Source organism: Ascaphus truei, chromosome 1 (assembly GCF_040206685.1).
Source record: "Ascaphus truei isolate aAscTru1 chromosome 1, aAscTru1.hap1, whole genome shotgun sequence".
In the NCBI taxonomy this organism is placed as follows: domain Eukaryota; kingdom Metazoa; phylum Chordata; class Amphibia; order Anura; family Ascaphidae; genus Ascaphus; species Ascaphus truei.
In genome coordinates this window covers 52,602,247-52,622,409 of record NC_134483.1, presented here as the reverse complement: position 1 = coordinate 52,622,409, position 20,163 = coordinate 52,602,247, and the positions used below count along the sequence as shown (strand labels likewise).

Below are 20,163 nucleotides of genomic sequence, written 5' to 3'. Positions count from 1 at the left end.
AAGTCTGTAGTTGGTTGTTCTTTAAGGTAATGGTGGTATATGTGTGTGTATATATATATATTGTAATAAAAGTCAGTCAGCACTCCAATAGCAATTGATATTTGTAGGTGCAAGTCACATACAGAAAGATAGGATAACGATACCGTGTTTGGATCCACGAAATCAGGAGACAGCACTCTAGTGTTTGAGGAATAAAGCTGTATTTTCAAAGCATGGCACAGTACATCCAATGTTTCGGTCTACCGAACGGGTGGTAACCCTGAGGAAGGTCCCATTCCAGGGATTGAAACGTTGGATGTACTGTGCCATGCTTTGAAAATACAGCTTTATTCCTCAAACCCTAGAGTGCTGTCTCCTGATTTCGTGGATCCAAATATAGTATCGTATTGTTACCCTATATATATATATATATAAAGTAGACAAAAAAATTATATATATATATAATTTTTTTGTCTACTTTACCCATCCCAGGAAATTCCTATGGTACTTCCATTTCGTCTCTGACTGCCATGGAGGGCAAGGAGGAAACCTGAAGAATTATTCTTACTGATTATTTCTTTCCTCGAACCCTCTATGGCAGTTCTACTTCCCTCCCTTGTGTGTCTTTTCTATTGGTGCCGGGAGTATGGTGTACAGTATCATTTCAGCTTGGGGAAAACCGTAAGACATCAAGGAGAAGGAGGAGTAGTCTTTTATAGAGGAGCAAGAATTATTTTACTGTACCTGTCCACCTCAGCCAGGAGAGGGCCTTAACACATTCGTCTCTGACTGTCACAGAAGCCTCGAAGAAAGAATACTATCTGTAAGAATAATTCCGTTTTTTGTTGTTCTTTCTTGCAGGAATGGACTGGGTGCTTATTTAGCATTCATGGGCCAGCTGTCGCACCAATGCAACATCACATTACACAAATCGGACATCTTCAATTCATTAAGGGATGAAAAATATGACATTGCGGTGATAGATGCTTTTAATCCTTGCTCTTTTCTAGCCATGGAGAAGCTAGGGATACCTTTCATTGCTTTCTTTCCTGGAATGTTTGCCAATGCAGCACAGATTGGAATACCAAGTCCGCTGTCCTATGTGCCAGTATTCCAGTCCCAGCTCACAGACCACATGGATTTCTGGGGACGTGTGAAGAACACTTTCATGTATTTTGCTTCACACATAGTGGAGAGAAAAGTTCAAGCAACATTTGAAGATGTCATTAAAGAACATTTTCCTGTTGGATCCAGACCGTGCCTGTCAGATCTCTACCTTAAAGCAGAGCTCTGGATTTACAATACAGATTTTGCCTTCGATTTTGCACGTCCACTCCTGCCTCACGTTCAATATATTGGAGGTTTATTAGCCAAGCCTGCGAAGCCAGTATCACAAGTGAGTATTTATCTCTTATATCTAAGGCATCTTGCATGAAGCTATAAAATCGGTAACTTTGTGTTGTCATCAAGACGATAGGATAACTTATACTGAATCACAGCCGCAGTGATGCTTATTTGTCACTTTTTAATGTGGGAGGGTTACTGTCCGTCTTAGTAGGGAAATTTGATGGTAGTAACGAGACAAACTTTTCATCAAAGTCAGAATCCGCTGCAAAAATTGCGCATGGACAAACTTTTGAAAATTTGTCCGAAAAAGTTTGGTTCGTCTATCTTCAGAGTGTGGGGGGGGTGGAGGGGGAAGGGTTGGGCAGGGGAGGAGAGAGAGACTGAACTCTAGAGCAGGGGTGCACAAACTGGGGGATGCGAGATTTTTCTGGGGGGGGCACGGCGGTTGCAGAGGCCCTGCTTTTTTCCCCAAGGCATTTAAATGAAATGCTGAGGGACCGCGCAAGGCCTCTGCAACTCAACATACCGAGATTCAGCCGGCTTCGGGACGCATCTCAATGGCAATGCAGCATCAAATGATGCTGCCGGGTCATGTGACGTGACGTCACATGGCCGCACTAAGGTAAGGGATGGGGCCGCGAGCACCGGGGGAGAGCAGGCAGGGGGACGCAGCACCAAAAGTTTGCGCACCCCATGCTCTAGAGTGCCAAGTGATATATACAGGCATACCCCGTTTTACGTACACCCGCTTTACGTACACTCACAAGTACGTACATTTATTTTTAGTGGCACCATACCCCTGTGTTCGTACGCGTGCTTCGCGAGTACGGACACCAGGGGGCGGCGTGCGCACCTCAACACTCCTGCAACCTCCTTCATGCTTGTCTTCATTATGGTGCGCTCGATCTCCCTGTTCCCTCTGCCCTCCCATCTGTCTCCGTTCCCCCTCCCATCTGTCTCCGTTCCCCCTCCCATCTGTCTCCGTTCCCCCTCCCATCTGTCTCCGTTCCCCCTCCCATCTGTCTCCGTTCCCCCTCCCATCTGTCTCCGTTCCCCCTGCACTCACACTCCATAAAGCAGTAGCTAAACCAGTGATTCCGCCCGTGACTCTGCTTCCTCCGCTCTCCTCCTTATCCCCCCTCCTCCCTCCCTCACCCCTCCCTCCTCCCTCCCTCACCCCTCCCTCCTCCCTCCCTCCTCAGAGCTCTGCGAAGCTTTGCATGTGATGTGAATTACGGAGCAACAGTGAGGGGAAGGAGAAGATCTTCTGCTGCAATCTTTGCTTGTGTGTGTGTGTGTGTGTGTGACTGAGTGACAGTGTGTGTGTGTGACTGAGTGACAGTGTGTGACTGAGTGTGTGACTGAGTGACTGTGTGTGACTGAGTGACTGTGTGTGACTTAGTGACAGTGTGTGACTGAGTGACTGTGTGTGACTGAGTGACTGTGTGTGACTGAGTGACTGTGTGTGACTGAGTGACAGTGTGTGACTGAGTGACTGTGTGTGACTGAGTAACTGTGTGTGACTGAGTGACTGTGTGTGACTGAGTAACTGTGTGTGACTGAGTGACTGTGTGTGACTGAATGACTGTGTGTGACTGAGTGTGTGTGACTGAGTGACTGTGTGTGACTGAGTGACTGTGTGTGACTGAGTGACAGTGTGTGACTGAGTGACAGTGTGTGACTGAGTGACTGTGTGTGACTGAGTGACTGTGTGTGACTGAGTGACTGAGTGTGTGACTGAGTGACTGTGTGTGACTGAGTGACTGAGTGACTGTGTGTGACTGAGTGACTGAGTGACTGTGTGTGACTGAGTGACTGTGTGTGACTGAGTGACTGTGTGTGACTGAGTGACTGTGTGTGACAGTGTGTGACTTAGTGACAGTGTGTGACTGAGTGTGTGACTGAGTGACTGTGTGTGACTGAGTAACTGTGTGTGACTGAGTGACTGTGTGTGACTGAGTGACTGTGTGTGACTGTGTGTGACTGTGTGACTGTGTGTGACTGAGTGACTGTGTGTGACAGTGTGTGACTTAGTGACAGTGTGTGACTGAGTGACTGTGTGTGACTGAGTGACTGTGTGTGACTGAGTGACTGTGTGTGACTGAGTGACTGTGTGCGTGTGTGTGTGTGACTGTGCGTGTGTGTGTGACTGAGTGCGTGTGTGTGTGTGACTGAGTGCATGACTGACTGAGTGAGAGAGAGAGTGAGAGAGAGACTGAGTGAGTGAGAGAGAGACTGAGTGAGTGAGAGAGAGACTGACTGAGTGAGTGAGAGAGAGAGACTGACTGAGTGAGTGAGAGAGAGAGACTGAGTGAGTGAGAGAGACTGACAGAGAGAGAGAGACTGAGTGAGAGAGAGAGACAGAGAGACTGACTGAGTGAGAGAGAGACTGCGAGAAGGAGAGAGAGAGAGGGAGAGAGAGAGCTGCTATACAGCACTGACCTGCGTGCGCGCCTCTCACCTCCTTGCTTGCTCCCATTCATTTTATTTGAATAAAGCCTACTGTATTTATTTTGGTTACAAATGCATTATTAACATCAGTTATACACATATATGATGTTTGCAGTACAGTACATGCATTGTAAAGTGGAGAAAAGGTAGTACTGCACTTTAAGTACATTTTCACTTTACATATATGCTCCGGTCCCATTGCGTATGTTAAAGCGGGGTATGCCTGTACTGTAGATATACAATAGATATACTGTATATATACAGTTAGGTCCGGAAATAATTGGACACTGATACAAGTTTTGTTATTTTGGCTGTGTACCAAAATAAATTCAAGTTACAGTTAAATAATGAATATGGGCTTAAAGTGCAGTCTATCAGCTTTAATTTGAGGGGATTCACATCCAAATTGGAGAAAGGGTTTAGGAATTACATCTCTTTAATATGTAGCCCCCTCTTTTTCAAGGGACCAAAAGTAATTGGACAATTGACTCAAAAGCTGTTTCATGGACAGGTGTGGGCTATTCCTGCGTTATTTCATCATCAATTAAGCAGCTTAAAGGTCTGGAGTTGATTCCAGGTGTGGCATTCGCATTTGGAAGCTGTTGCTGTGAACCCACAACATGCGGTCAAAGGAGCTCTCAATGCAAGTGAAACAGGGCATCCTTAGGCTGCAAAAAAAAGAAAATCCATCAGAGAGATAGCAGGAACATTAGGAGTGGCCAAATCAACAGTTTAGTACATTCTGAGAAAAAAAGAACGCACTGGTGAGCTCTGCAACACAAAAAGGCCTGGGCGTCCACGTAAGACAACAGGGGTGGATGATCGCAGGATCCTTCCATGGTAAAGAAAAACACCTTTACAACATTTAGCCAAGTGAAGAACACTCTCCAGGAGGTAGGCATATCATTATCCAAGTCTACCATAAAGAGAAGACTTCACGAGAGCAAATACAGAGGTTTCACCACAGGGTGCAAACCATTCATAAGCCTCAAGAATAGAAATGCCAGATTAGACTTTGCTAAACAATATCTAAAAAAGCAAGCCCAGTTCTGGAACAGCATTCTTTGGACAGATGAAACCAAGATCAACCTGTACCAGAACGATGGGAAGAAAAAAGTATGGCGAAGGCTTGGAACGGCTCATGATCCAAAGCATACCACATCATCTGTAAAACACGGTGGAGGCAGTGTGATGGCATGGGCATGAATGGCTTACAATGGCACTGGGTCACTAGTGTTTATTGATGATGTGACAGAAGACAGAAGCAGCCGGATTAATTCTGAAGTGTATAGGGATATATTGTCTGCTCAGATTCAGCCAAATTCAGCGAAGTTGATTGGACGGTGCTTCACTTTACAGATGGACAATGACCCAAAACATACTGCGAACGCAACCCATGAGTTTTTTAAGGCAAAGAAGTGGAATATTCTGCAATGGCCGAGTCAATCACCTGATCTCAACCAGATCGAGCATGCATTTCACTTGCTGAAGACAAAACTTAAGGCAGAAAGACCCACAAACAAACAACAACTGAAGACAGCTGCAGTAAAGGCCTGGCAGAGCATCACAAAGGAGGAAACCCAGCGTTTGGTGATGTCCATGCGTTCCAGACTTCAAGCAGTCATTGCCTGCAAAGGATTCTCGACAAAGTATTAAAAAATAACATTTTATTTATGATTGTGTTAATTTGTCCAATTACATTTAAGCACCTGAAATAAGGGGACTGTGTATGAAAATGGTTGCAATTCCTAAATGTTTCATACGATATTTTTGATCAACCCCTTGAATTAAAGCTGAAAGTCTGCACTTCTATTGCATCTCGGTTGTTTCATTTCAAATCCATTGTGGTGGCGTACAGAGCCCAAATTATGAAAATTGTGTCAGTGTCCAATTATTTCCGGACCTAACTGTATATACCATCCCAGACACATCTTTAAACAACATGTGGAGAGCAGGGCTAGAGTGGAGTCAGGAGAGGTCAGGGGAGGAGAGGTAAATGTGGGTGTCACCAGCATAAAGAAGATACTGAAAGCCAAAATATAGTATTAGTTCACCAAGAGAAGAGGTTGCTTGTGGGGCCCCAACAGAAAGAGAGAGTTAAGAGGAAGAGACACGAGAGAAGGAATACAAACATCAATGTGATCAGAGTACTTTGCCATAGTTTTACTACAGTAATACCCATGAAGTTACAAATTAGACGACACTGCTGCTTTAATTGCTAGTATTGAAACATTAGTATTAAAACAGTGTTAAAACATAAGTTCAAAGGGGTGCCTAAGATATAAGTTTTATATCTGCTAATTAGACTTAACATGTTGTAACCCCTCTTTATTTGCTGGTACATGCAGTTGCCCAGGAGGGGGCCTGAGTCCCCGGTATTAGAAATTAAATGGTTCCTGGCTGCTGTAGGACTGGCTGAGGTCAGACAACACAGAGCGACACGTGTTCTGGGGTAGCAATATTTTATTGGTGTACGTTATCAAATCAGTCTGTATTCATTACAGTGACCCTCTGCTCTTCTGAAACCAGATGACATGCACAATCTGTACACCTATTCAGGTAGCACGATAAGTGACTTATCGACAGTCTTGAGCACTTTTGGAGTGAGTTTGCATTTGTAGCTATTCAGTGAGCACCGATAACATTCCAAACCCGTTAGAAAACTGCTTCTTCCTGATCGGTAGCGTTCTCGCAATGACAAACCGAGCGGCAGCTCCCAAAATGCTCAAACTCACATTTTTCAAAAAAAATCAAGCTATTCCGGTAGCTCCGAGATTCACATCGCAACCGCCACTCGCAGGTTCTGATCTCGCCACCTGAAGGGGGGTGAGATGGAATCCGTGATGTGCATATGAAGGAGAAAAATGCATTGTTACTACATCGGATTGAAACCGGGGTCTCCGGAGCTGACCCACATTAATATGATCTCCGGAGACCCCCTACCTCATTGTTATGTAATAAATACATTTACAGGCAGCTTCATTACCTTAGTGCATAACCGCTAAGTTAAGGAAGGGGTTAAATACCTGTGCCTGGTTTGTTGAGGGTACAGGGGGTGGGTGACGCTTGGGGTTGCCCCAGGGTGGGCGGTTAGGACTACTGGGAGGGTAGCAGGAGGAGTTAGCCGCTAAGGTAAGGAAGCTCTGTTTTTATTTACATTTTAATAACATATTACTGAAGGAGGGGGTCTCTGATATCAATGCGGGTCAGGTCCAGAGACCCCCTGCTTCAATACTATGTTAATAAAAATGAAGACAGTGCAATCGTTGTAAGAGCTGTACAAGGAGATGCAGTCTTACAGACTGCAGGGATATCGCAGATCTTAGAAAAAGACATTGCTAAGTCGAGTTGTATTGGCATTTTCCTACCGGATGGTATCTGGCTTGCGATAAATCTTTCTGAATACCGTGATAACACAAATGTAATACCGTGAGGTAGGAACATGCCAACCCAATTAATATGGCAGCGAGCTTATCGAAGCTACCTTAATAGGCTCCATAGTATCCTGACGCTTTTAGCTAATGCTGCACGAGTGTCCCAGAATGGTATACATACAATCCTAGTGCCAGGATGGCGATGAAGATAATTGATGTCAGAGAGAGAGTTATAGTTGCAGGCCTGTACTTCACAAAGGTATATATGATGTGTGTGGGGTACACATAAAAGGGATACTGTAGGGTGGTGGGGCGATCCCCCTGGACATCTATCCTTCCAGACCCCTCAGAGGACCTGTCCTTTTGCTAGGCAAGATAGCCAAGCTGGACTCCCTTTGAGGACTCTAAAGGGTACCATTAAGTAACCGCTCCCAGCACTGTAGGAGGACAATTACCACTAAAAATGCCCATAGGCAAAAAACAATAAATACTTTAATGTTAAGCAAAATTCGGCGCAGTAACACATACTCAAAACTATTATAAAAACATTTAAAACACATATATCGGGTGGTGAAGGGCTCAGGGATATCTAGGGTTAAATCCCGAATAATAAAGTATGTATCCCCTAGCCAAATTAGGGTTGTTCATATGAGACAATATTGGGAAAACAGGGGTAAATAAGCATAAGGCAATAGTCTTTCTTGTCTCAAGATAGGGTGCTGGTATGGGTAGAGCTAATAGGATGCGTGCTGTAAATACCTCAATGCAGATATAGCAATCAGAGTGAACAGTATATAAGCAGCATAGGGTGCAGTGCATCAAATGGTAGTATATCAATCAATACTAAGTCCCGTGTGTAATATATCACAACCCAGCCCACAATAGGCGTCCAGTGGGAACAAGCAAAACACTGTTAAATCAGCTCAAATCGAACGCTTGTATGCATTTAATAAGCACAATAAACCTGCACCATTCAAACCCAGCTCTTCCCGCCCTACCAGCTATGATTAGGAACAACCTCACCCGTGATTCCTCCTACATGACGTCAACGCGATGACGTCATGCCGACGTACGTTTCACGCATAAGGGGCTGGCGCTTTCTCAAGGTGGGAGAAAGCGCCAGCCCCTTATGCGCGAAACGTACGTGCTTGTTCCCACTGGACGCCTATTGTGGGCTGGGTTGTGATATATTACACACGGGACTTAGTATTGATTGATATACTACCATTTGATGCACTGCACCCTATGCTGCTTATATACTGTTCACTCTGATTGCTATATCTGCATTGAGGTATTTACAGCACGCATCCTATTAGCGCTACCCATACCAGCACCCTATCTTGAGACAAGAAAGACTATTGCCTTATGCTTATTTACCCCTGTTTTCCCAATATTGTCTCATATGAACAACCCTAATTTGGCTAGGGGATACATACTTTATTATTCTGGATTTAACCCTAGATATCCCTGAGCCCTTCACCACCCGATATATGTGTTTTAAGTGTTTTTATAATAGTTTTGAGTATGTGTTACTGCGCCGAATTTTGCTTAACATTAAAGTATTTATTGTTTTTTGCCTATGGGCATTTTTAGTGGTAATTGTCCTCCTACAGTGCTGGGAGCGGTTACTTAATGGTACCCTTTAGAGCCTATTCTACCTTATCTTGGTTGGGTATTTGAACCCTAATTATTTTCAGTCTTGTTGTCCAGTAAACTGGGATCTTTTTTAGGAGAACCTCTGTCTCCTTATATGTTTATGTCTGTCATCCCTATCCCTTTTGCACCGACTGTAATTATATTGCTTATTACCTCTTCTTTATTGCGATGAGCGGTATTTCACAAGTTATGCATATACTCCCTTTGAGGACACCTACAGATGCAGCCACTAGTATCCGACCACTTGCCTTGGAAAATCTGGGGCTATCTCACACTAACGCTGCAACATTTCTGTAGCCAGACGACTAATGGCCCATTGGATTAACACAGCGTGGGTCCCTGCAGTCCCATTCAAACGGCAGCATTTTCCAAAGCAAGTGGTCGGATAATGGTGGCTGCATCTGTATGGGTCCTTCTGGAGCTGGAAATGGGATGGGTTGGATCCCATGCTGGTCTGTCTGCGCTCGGGACACAGAACCCTTCACTGTTTCCCCTCCGCAGCTCTGACCTCCTGAGCTCTCACATCCTGCTTCCTTAAGAACTCTGGTCAGCGGAACTGGTTATACTTTTTCTCCACTCAGGGAGCTGCCGATCAAAAAATAATAAAAAGTAGAACTTCTGCTGCAGACAAGTGTCAATAATATCTGTTTCATTCATAGGACGAGGAGTAAAGTAGCCATAATTTTATAAAGAAATGTGCATTATGAGAATGAAATGCATGAGCCGCATAATAATGTTTATTTCTTCTGATTGTGTAAATAGCGCTGTACAGAGAGGATTGTGGAGGCACAAGGGGTCTCTGCCCCGTACCGCTTACAATCCATGTTTCTGGTGCCGGAAACACAGAGAGATAAAGTAACCTGTAGAGCCGATACTGGGATTAATCGGTTTGGAAGGCAGTGACATTACCACAGAACTTCTTCTTCAGCCTCATGTTGCATCACATGTGAAATATACCGATATGTCTTTCACAGGAATTGGAAGACTTTATATCCCAATCGGGAGAAGCTGGTTTTATTGTTGTGACGCTGGGTTCCATGATACCCTCCCTCACTCTCATTGAAGTTTTGAAGGAGATGAATGCTGGCTTTGCTAAAGTCCCACAGAAAGTGATCTGGAGATACCAGATATCACAGTGGCCCAGAGAGCTGGAATTGGCACCTAATGTTAAAATCATGGATTGGCTCTCTCAGAATGATCTGTTAGGTAAGAAATAATGGGCTCGGTGTATTAGTGGTAAAATGTAAGCGCAAAGTAAATTTTTTGTGACAACTCGTGCTGTATTATATTTGCGGTAGGCAGGACCTGCATGCCCCCCCACTTTTTCTTTTAATCAACCCTCTCCTCGTATTCTCACTCCCTCTTTCTCCCCCTCTCTTTCTTACTCTCCCCCTCTCTATCTCACTCTCCTCTCACTCACTCCCCTCTCTCTCACTCTCCCCCCTCTCCCTCGGTCTCCCCCTCTCCCTCACCCTCTCTGTCTCTTCCCCTCTCTCTCACGCTCTCCCCTCTCTCTCACTCTTTCTGCTCTCTCTCTCTCTCTCTCTCACTTTCTCCCATCTCTCTCTCACCTTTCTCTAACTCCTTGTCAGGTTCTTCCTGACGTCCTGGTCTGCAGTACCCATGCACCTCCACCAGGAGTGCTGCTAAATCCTGTCCTTGTTGAGATCCCCTTCTGTGGTTCCTCTCACTCTGTAATCTGATCCTCTCTTGCTGCATTTATAAGCTTCCTGTTCCTGCAGCCAGCTGCCTGTTTATACTGGTTCCGCCAGCACCTGCTTGCTCCATGCTGTTGCCGTTCCCTTGTCCCAGTCCTGTTCCTGTTTCTCTCCATCTGTTCCCATCCTGTTCCTGCTTCCTCGCTGCCGACCTCTGTACGTGACCAAAAATGATACCTTGCTGCCTGCCTCTGATCTCTGCCCGTGACCTGACTATGATACTTTGCTGCCTCCCTCGACCCCTGCCTTTGATCCTGACTATGCCTTTGCTCACTGCCTGCTGTTCCAGCCACTGGGATTCACTCCTGCCGTCGATCTTCTCTTGATCCTCCCCTCTCTCACACTCCTCCCCCACTCTCTCTCCCTCTCTCACCCTCCTTTATCACTCCCCCATTTCTCACTTTGCCCTCTCTCTCTCACCCCCCTCTTTCTCACTGTCCACCTCTATTTCTCACTCCCTATCCCTCCCCCTATCTCTCCCCTTCACACTCACACTCCCTCTCTCTCACTACCCCCTACTCCCTCTTTCTCGCCTCCCCAGTATTTCCACCCCCACCACTCCCCCTCTCTCCCCTGTATTTCCACCCCCACAACTCCCCCTCTCTCCCCTGTATTTGTCCCCTCTCTCTCCCACCCCTTGTATTTCTCCTCCTTACTCCCTCTCTCACTCCCCCACCACTCTCTCTCTCCTTTCTGTTTTTCTATCCCTACTCCCTCTCTCCACTTCCCCTCTATTTCTCCACCACTCACTGTCACTCCCCATCTATATTTCTCCACCCACAACTCCATCTCTCTCCCCTCAACCTGTATTTATTCTCCCACACTCCCTCCTTCACTCCTCCCTTGTATTTCTTCCCCCCTGTATTCACCCCCACTCCCTCTCTCTCCTCCCACCACCACACCCTCTCTCCAACTCCCCGGCATTTCTCTCTGTCTTCCCACTCCCCCCCCCCCCTGTGTACTCCTCCCATGCCTTTTCACTCACTTCTCACTCTTTCCCCTCTCTAAAAAATTTACCTGGGGGGAGGGGGGTTGGGGGAGAGACCTCCGGGCAGGAAGGCCTCAACAGCAAAGGGGATCTGGGGTTCCATGGCCTGATATGGAAGTTGGGCCTGACTTCTGGCATTGGCCTGCTGGAAGGACCTGGTAGGGTGGCTAGAGGATGGCCCCGCAGCAAAGGAGAACTGGGCCCCCCCTGGCATGCAGAGAGGCCCTAGAGGCCTGTCTTTTGGGCAGGCCAAACTTCCAGCTCTGGTGATAAGCTGTATCTATAACTTAATCTTATTTGCGTTATTTTCTGGTATGTCTGCATTGATCGACAACGACACGACCACAACGCGATGAGGGGTTAGATTCACATATTGCTTTGAGTATATGTATGAAGAATTATGCAGCCTGTGTTTCTATGTTGGATTTATCATTCCTGTTAAAGTTCTTTTGACATAAAATTCTTGCGCCATATTCTACAGCACTGGAGATAGTCTCAATAAATAAATATATTGTGTTGTAGACAATTTTTTTTTTTTTTTTCAACATATATTTTTTTTATTTTTCAGGAAACATGATAACATAAAAAGGGGGAAAGAAATGGAGGGGGGGGGGTACAGAAAATAAAAAGGTTGTGGGGTGGGGAGGGGCAGGGCAGTAGCGTGACATCCATCATTGGCTCCACGCAGGGAGCGAACATTCAATAATACTTGTTACATCCTTCGCTAGGTCTAAGTTTACTTAACCGTTAGCAGTAGTTTCTATTTTCCTTTTTATTTTATAGTTCCTATTGCGTTCTTCCATATAAAAGTCTCCCAGGGGTCCCATGTTGTCAGGAAGGTGTTGTGTCTCTCATGCATTAGGCTTGTAAGTCTCTCCATAGTCATTATATAATTTATCTTGTGCATTACCTCTGTGATAGGGGGAGGGTTGTTCTGTTTCCAGTGTTTTGCGATTAGAGTTTTAGCTGCGGACAGGATCTGTGTTATCAAGAAGTCCAATTTTCTCTCTAGCCCCTCGTTCGGTTTTAGTAGAAGCACTGTTTCTATATCCCATGGTAGCTCCACCCCTGTTACCCCTTCTATTAGACGTCTGATTCTTCCCCAAAATAAGATTATCTTGGGGCAGGACCACCATATATGTTTGAATGTGCCTATTTGACCACAGTTGCGCCAGCACATAGGGGAGGTTAGCGGGAAAAAAGAATGGAGGCGAGCTGCTGTGTAGTACCACCTGTGTAGGACTTTCAGGTTTGTTTTTCTAATCAGTGAGCAGCGGAAGGCTTTAGCTATCCTTTCGTGGATTTCTGCCCAGTCCTCTTCCTCTAGGGGGTTTCCTATGTCGTATTCCCATTCTAGGATATGTTTGTTTGTTTGGCCTTCGTATTGTTTCAGTAATGTCTGGTAGAATTGGGCAATCGTCCCTTTATTATATTGACCTCTTTGGAACAGGCCCTCAAAGTTGGTGAGTGGTCTGTTCCAAGTGTCGCTTGGTTGTATTGAGGAGACATAGTGGGCCAGCTGTATATATTGGAATATTTGTGTGGTTGGAATGTTGTATTCCTCTCTTATCCCCATGAATGACTTAACTCTTCCGCCCTTCTGCATGTCTCCTAGCTTGGAAAGCCCTTTCTCATCCCATTGCTTAAAGATATTTGAGTTGTGAGCTGGTGTGAATTCGGGGTTGGATCCGATAAGTGTTAGGGGCGAAGAGATGGAAGAGATCTGCTTGTGTTTACAATTTTTGTCCCAGATGTTTAGGGAGTGCAGTAAGACTAAGTGATCTCTATAGACTGTTTGCCTGTTCGCCTTTTTTACCCATAGAAGAGACTCCAACTCCTTGGCCTACGCTTCCGCCCTCTCTATGTCCACCCACGTTTTTTTCCCTGGAGCTGCGGACCAATAGATTAGTGGGCTTAATCTAGCCGCTTCGTAGTGTTGTAGACAATTTTTAAACATAAATTATCATCTCAAAACTATCTGTTGATACATAGACTGCGAAGAACTGTCATAAAAAAGAATCATTATCAGAAAGACAATATACACAATATTATTATACTCAGAAGTACTAAAGCTTGTGTTACTTTTATCACTTTTGACACAAATATATTCCAATCTGCGTTACTGTACATTTAGTGCAATAAAATATACTTACACAATTTATAAGATCACAAAGAGGGAAACTGCATCATTTGAGAAACACTACTACATGGCTTGGAGGCATATACATTTATTATGAATAAAATGTCCAATTTAATTGATTCAGCTGCAAGAGCAGCGGTGACGAGAGAGCGGAGGCAGCCCCACCGGAAGTTTGCCAACTTCCGTAATCACTGCATGGGTGGGCTCCTTCCATCGGTACCGACGTGTTACTACTCAGATCTCATCTAGGACTTTGGAATGGAAGAATTGGGGGGTGTGACGATAGACCCGATCTTTATTCATTTATAAAATGTTTTACCTGGACACAATACATTGAGAGTACCTCTCGTTTTCAAGTATGTCCTGGGCACAGTCTTGTAATGACAATACATCATTACATGTTATATTTACAGACTTTAATGGACAGTTGGGGACAATATATGTTATGGGCGTATTTAAAAGTTACAGATAAGATTAAAATGTGCACCGCTGAAGTCTTGAAAGAACCTAGACTGGTGGTGGCTTTGAGAGTCTCTGGTAGATTGTTCCAGTTGCGAGGTGCACGATAAGAGGAGGAGCGACGGATTCTTTGTTGACTCTTGGGACCATGAACAATCTTTCTCAGTCGGATCACAGTAGTCTAACACTTCAGCACACAGAAGGTTAATTTGAGTTACAAGTTACATTGTAAAAATACATAGAATTATTTTATAGGGGTCAGACCTGATCTCTGTGTTTGTCGAAAAGTGGGGAGCCACCTGGACTGGGATTGTGGGGTGATTAAAAACATAGATCCACAACTCTTGGTAACAGTGGAAATAATCAGAGCATCTTTATGTCGCTTAAAAGAAATTCCTTAAGTGATCTGGATATTATATTTTCCTTTAAAAAACCTTTTTGTTCTCCATAAGCAATACAAATGTAATTAGAGTGTGATGAGGATGAATTAAGTACATGCCCCAGAAGGTGGGCTTATTCTGTTCTCAATGAAGGGACATTAAGGATAAAAAAAACACGAATTTGGGATATGAATTTAGAATTCAACATGAGGTGTGTTTTATGCCAACAAGAAATGCGATTTCTCAAAGACCTCTTTTGGGAGAGAACTGATGTGCATTGGAAGGCTCGAAGGCTCTTGGCACCAAAACTCTTAGAAGCCAAGGTTGAATGAACATTGGATTGACCCCTTGGCTTGCTGTTTGGTAAATGGCATACGAGCTTGTACTGTTCACCAAACAACATGTTGATTTCTGATTTGTATTAATGTTTTATCACAGGACACCCCAAGGTCCGCCTACTGGTGACCCATGGAGGAATGAATAGTTTGATGGAAGCGATATATCACGGGGTCCCTGTTGTGGCAATTCCACTTTTTGGAGATCAATTTGACAACATGGTTCGAATCAAAGCAAAAAAGATGGGAACTTTTATTCCACCTGAGCAACTTAAGGCTGAAATATTAGCAACTACTATTAGGAAAATAACAGATGATAAAAGGTACGTGTAAATGTTGAACATAGTGGGAATATTATTATCCATGTACAGTAGTAATTTAGCTTTGTGTATGTAACGGTGTTCCCCCCAACCCCCCCACCCCAATCGCAGATCGGGGCCATTACTGAGTGTGTGTGGTGCATACCTGCTGGCAACAGGAGGGCCGAGTCGTCCGCGGAAACTTTGGGACTTCAGGAAAAGGCTTATGGGGTCCATACCCCACGATATACTTAGCAGTGCAGCGCCTCCATCTGACGTAGGCTCCAGGGATATGGAGGCGATCTCCCACGGTAGAATCATAACTCTCCCCCCAGTTAGATCACACACCAGGCAGGAGGTATATTGCAAAAGAGGAACGGGTTTATTACTACTTTAGTGCAGTAAGGTACAGGTACTTAGCAGTCACCTGCCGGATCACAGTCTCATATATCAGCTCTCGGGTATCACCAGAGTTAGTCCCTGGACCGTCACTACGGGCCTAGGGCACCCGCAGCCGGTCTAGCTCTTCCCCACCTCCCTTGCGGAGACAGAGGTATAGTCGCTCTACTCCACCACGGAGGGAAGAGCACATGGGAAGGCCCCAATCTCAGGCTCCAAGTCGTGACCTGCCTTCCTCAGGGGGAAGGAACAACAGCCCCAACATTAGGGCGGTCCTGCCCAAGTACAGCCAGGGGGCGTGCATCCCGTTGTCCCAGCCACAACAGGATATGCCATCCCCTGCCGTCACTCAAGTGCAGACCTGTGAATACCAGGGTTTACTGCCAGCCCATAGGGTAGATTTAGTAACCAGGGGGTACCCCGTTACATGTACAACAGCATTTAGATTACTCTCATACAGTACGTCACTTATAGATAGTTAGTATAAGGATTTCTTGATGGTTTCGAAACTCATCTAGTACCTTAAAGGTAAACACTGTAAAATGTATAATTAGAGACACGAACAGACCGATTACATCGTGGATTCAGTTAGTGACTTCCCAATATTTTTTTATTTCCCAATTCTTATTTTGTCCTAATGAGTTGGGAGCTTACAGTACCATCTGTAATTTCCCATGTAAAGTTTGTGCTATTCCAGAAGAAGTAGAACTCAGAAAGATTTCAGGTAAAAGGGGAGATGGGGTAGGGACCCCCGCCCTACCACACACACAGAGTGACACACACACAGAGTGACACACACACAGTGACACACACACACAGTGACACACACACAGAGTGACACACACACAGAGTGACACACACACACACAGAGTGACACACAGAGTGACACACACACACAGAGTGACACACACACAGAGTGACACACACAGAGTGATACACACACAGAGTGACACACACAATCACACACACACACACACACACATGCACACTCAGTGACACACACGCACACTCAGTGACACACACACACAGTCACACACACAGAGAGTCACACAAACACACGAGGAATATAGAAATGCAAATAGCTACAAAGGGGGTGTGTGCCGAGCACGCACGTTCTAAGTCAAACATCTTTGCATTTTGTCACAGAAATTGTGTTTTGATTTTTCATTTAAAACATCACCATCAAAAATGCAATTTCTGTGACAAAAGACAAAGAAGTTTCACTTAAAATGTGCATGCTCGGCACACACACCCTTTTTTTCCAATGACAAATTTATAGCTATTATTATCATTTATTTATAACGCACCAACATATTCCGTAGCGCAGTACAATAGGGTCGGGGGACAAAAAACAATGAAATAACAAGCATTAGCATACATTGTTACAGTAGGTAAGAAGGGCCTTGCCCCAAGGAGCTTGCACTCTATAAGAAAGGGTAAGTGGAAACATTCTGTTACAGAGTGATAAGAAGGATGGTGTGTACAGGCAGCTGTAACATCCACGAATTGCAGCAAACGGCTGACCCCCTTTGACTGCCCTACACCTGACCCCCTTTGGCTGCCCTTCGGCTGACACCCTTTGGCTGCCCTTCGTCTGACACCCTTTGGCTACCATTTGGCTGACACCCTGTGGCTGCCCTTCAGCTTACAGCCTTTGGCTGTAGCCTTGACTGCGAATCGATTGTTATCATCTTCAAGAGAGTTTGAGGTAAAGTGATATCAGCTGCACAGCAAATAGACGCCCATAGCAGAGATGCAGAGGGTTAGGTGCTGACGGACTCCAGGTCTTTGAAGTTGTTTTGTTTCTTTTCCTCATGACGTTAACCCTGCCACGCTGGCTTAGTGGACAGGAGCAGTGAAGGGAAAGAATTGTTGGAAAACTCTCATTTGGGGGTCGCCTTTGCTGCAAATCAGTTGTTATAGTTCAATTATATTTTAAATAATAATAGATTCATTTTAGGAAGCCTCTCTCTATTTCTATTTTCTAAGCATAAATACTGTATACTTTCTAATATATGGTAAAAATTGTACATTGTAATTGTAAAGTGCTTTGAGTCCCATTAGGAGAAAAGAACTATATGAAGAAATAAAATTAGTGTTAAGCCTGTGCCTTTGTATTCTGCTGTTTTTATCACCCCTTCATGATCTGAAGTTCATTAGAGCTAAATGCTGCTAGGGCCTTCATTTTGAAATGATAATGGTTACCCTGAATTTAATGTTTTTTAATGTCAGACTCTCTCTCTATATTTATCCACAGCTACAAGATCTCAGCAATGAATCTGCGTGTGATTCAGCGGTCACGCCCATTTCCACCGGGCCGGCAATTCGTGAGATGGGTAGAGCACATCATCCAGGCAGGTGGAGGTCACCATCTGCATCCCTACTCTTTACAACAGCCTTGGTATCAGCAGTATTTGCTGGATGTGATTTTGTTCCTCTCTGTGTGCCTCATTGTGACCGGTTACTCCATTCTGAAAGTACTGAGGTTTGTCGTTGGAAATCTATGTTCTAGTGGGAAGCAAAAACAAAACTAATGCAATACAGGTTAAAACAAATATGGGAGTAAGAGCAACCCAATTGTTTTTAATAGGATTTGCTGTAAAGTTTGTTATTCTGGCAAGTTGCCCTTGCTATATTTTGTGAGGTTGCAGGGTGTAGTCTGCCTTTAAGGATCTGACGTATGTACCCTAGAAGAAAGAAGGACGTGACAAAGACCACAAGAATGTGAATAGAAAATGGGAAAATACTGTGATTAACCATGTTATGAGGCAACAGGAGCGATATGCAAAACACTTCTCATCAGTGCTTCCCAGCAGTGGTAATAGAGGCAAATACTATATCAAAGTATTGTGTTGGGATCCTAAATCCTGCTGGAGCGTTGTTTTCTCTGTGACTAAAGTAATACTGTATTGGTTGTCGGATTTAAAAGAACAAACCCATTTCATGCTGGAAGACACCTTCAGACTCAATTTAAATGCATACTGTAGGCAATATAGGGTCATACTGTATTTGCCAAGCAGTGTTGCTCCATAAGATGCCTTCCATACCGGAAGACATCTTACAGCCCATTAACTTGAATAGACTTTAAATAGTCATATTTACTGTGCCGTGCTGAAATGTGGGCTGTGTAGTAGCACTACTTAAAGCTGCAGTTCAGTCAATATCCTGCATGTGTGTTTTTTTTAATAAATCAGTTCTGTAGTAAGAAAAAATACTTTTAGCATTTTCTGTTTTTAAAAAAACAACTTTTAAAAACCAATTTTCTTGTATTCTATTTTAACAGCCATTTGCTAAGGCACTGCCCCTTCATGTCCTGTCACAAGCTCTGGCACACCCCTTTGTCAGCCCTGCCCTCCCTCTAGCACATGTCAGTGCAGGAGTGCTCAAGAATATTCATGAGCTTCCACTGACATACAAGCAGAATATAAACAGATCCCTTCACTAATTATGTCACCAAATTTCGACCTATCAATACATGGAGAATGAATTAACCTGCAGCTATGCAGTTCTTTAGGTAATTAGAGATTGCACACATTAAACTATTGAAGTAAATAAATAAATTTAAAAAAAAAAAAAAAGACTGAACTGCAGCTTTAAATAATATGGCCCTACACCTATTTAGGCTTTAAGGTAAGGTGCATGTTTTCTTAAAGTGCCTTCCTTGATAGATGTATATAGATAGAGGCCCAAGTTATTTACTGGGATCTTTACACACTTCATAAGTTCTTTTTATGCTAACTGAAATTAACAAGAGGAAATAAAAAAAGTTAAAAGTGTTTTTGTCGTGCATTTGATTTTTCTGGATTCTTGGTGAAGAATATTAAACAAAACCGTGAGAAGATGCTCCTAAAAGTGACAGCGGATTAAATAGCTAAAATGATAATACAGGCATACCCCGCTTTAAGGACACTCACTTTAAGTACACTCGCGAGTAAGTACATGTCGCCCAATAGGCAAATGGCAGCTCACGCATGCGCCTGTCAGCACGTCCTGAACAGCAATACCGGCTCCCTACCTGTACCGAAGCTGTGCACAAGCGGGGAGACTATAGAGCATGTTACAAATGCGTTATTTACATCAGTTATGCACGTATATGATGATTGCAGTACAGTACATGCATCGATAAGTGGAAAAAAGGTACTGCTTCACTTTAAGTACATTTTCACTTTACATACATGCTCCGGTCCCATTGCGTATGTTAATGCGGGGTATGCCTGTAAACACAGAAATAATCGTGATAAGTGAAAAATAGCTGAAAAACAAACGCCTGAATCACATAATTATGTGAAACAGAAATACACAAGTGCAGCTCAAAAGCCTAAAGAAAATGTGTTCAAATTTTCCAAAACAATACATTAACACAAAAGTACGGGAGCACAAGCTCCGTGAATCAAGTGGAAACAAACAAACAAAAAACAGATTTCAGTGAAAGGAATGTGTGTGGATCCCAGATAACATGATGATCAGGCAGAAAAAGACACAAATATTACCCATATATCAAGCACATGTGTGTTTGAGTAGGTAGCTATTGTTTTTTTCTTGATGGTGTCTTTCTTCAGCCTGTCTTCTAAATTAGCTGGGTATGGACACATTCAATCTCAAATGAAAGATAACAACATATAGACATTATGGAACAAC

At 44.0% G+C, this 20,163-nt stretch overlaps 1 protein-coding gene across 5 annotated transcripts in view; it reads left to right on the top strand.

Annotated features, from left to right (window-relative positions):
• Window positions 1-19,276, top strand: part of LOC142487968 (UDP-glucuronosyltransferase 3A1-like) — a 50,807-nt gene extending 31,531 nt beyond the window's left edge. For all 5 annotated transcript variants that reach the window (XM_075588221.1, XM_075588230.1, XM_075588212.1 and 2 more), the window contains 4 exons: window positions 841-1,375; window positions 9,782-10,013; window positions 14,931-15,150; window positions 17,783-19,276. In XM_075588221.1, coding sequence (XP_075444336.1) covers window positions 841-1,375; window positions 9,782-10,013; window positions 14,931-15,150; window positions 17,783-18,059 — 1,264 coding nt within the window. In that variant the 3' untranslated portion in view covers window positions 18,060-19,276. The remainder of the gene's footprint in view (window positions 1-840; window positions 1,376-9,781; window positions 10,014-14,930; window positions 15,151-17,782) is intronic.
• The last annotated feature ends 887 nt before the right edge of the window (window positions 19,277-20,163 follow it).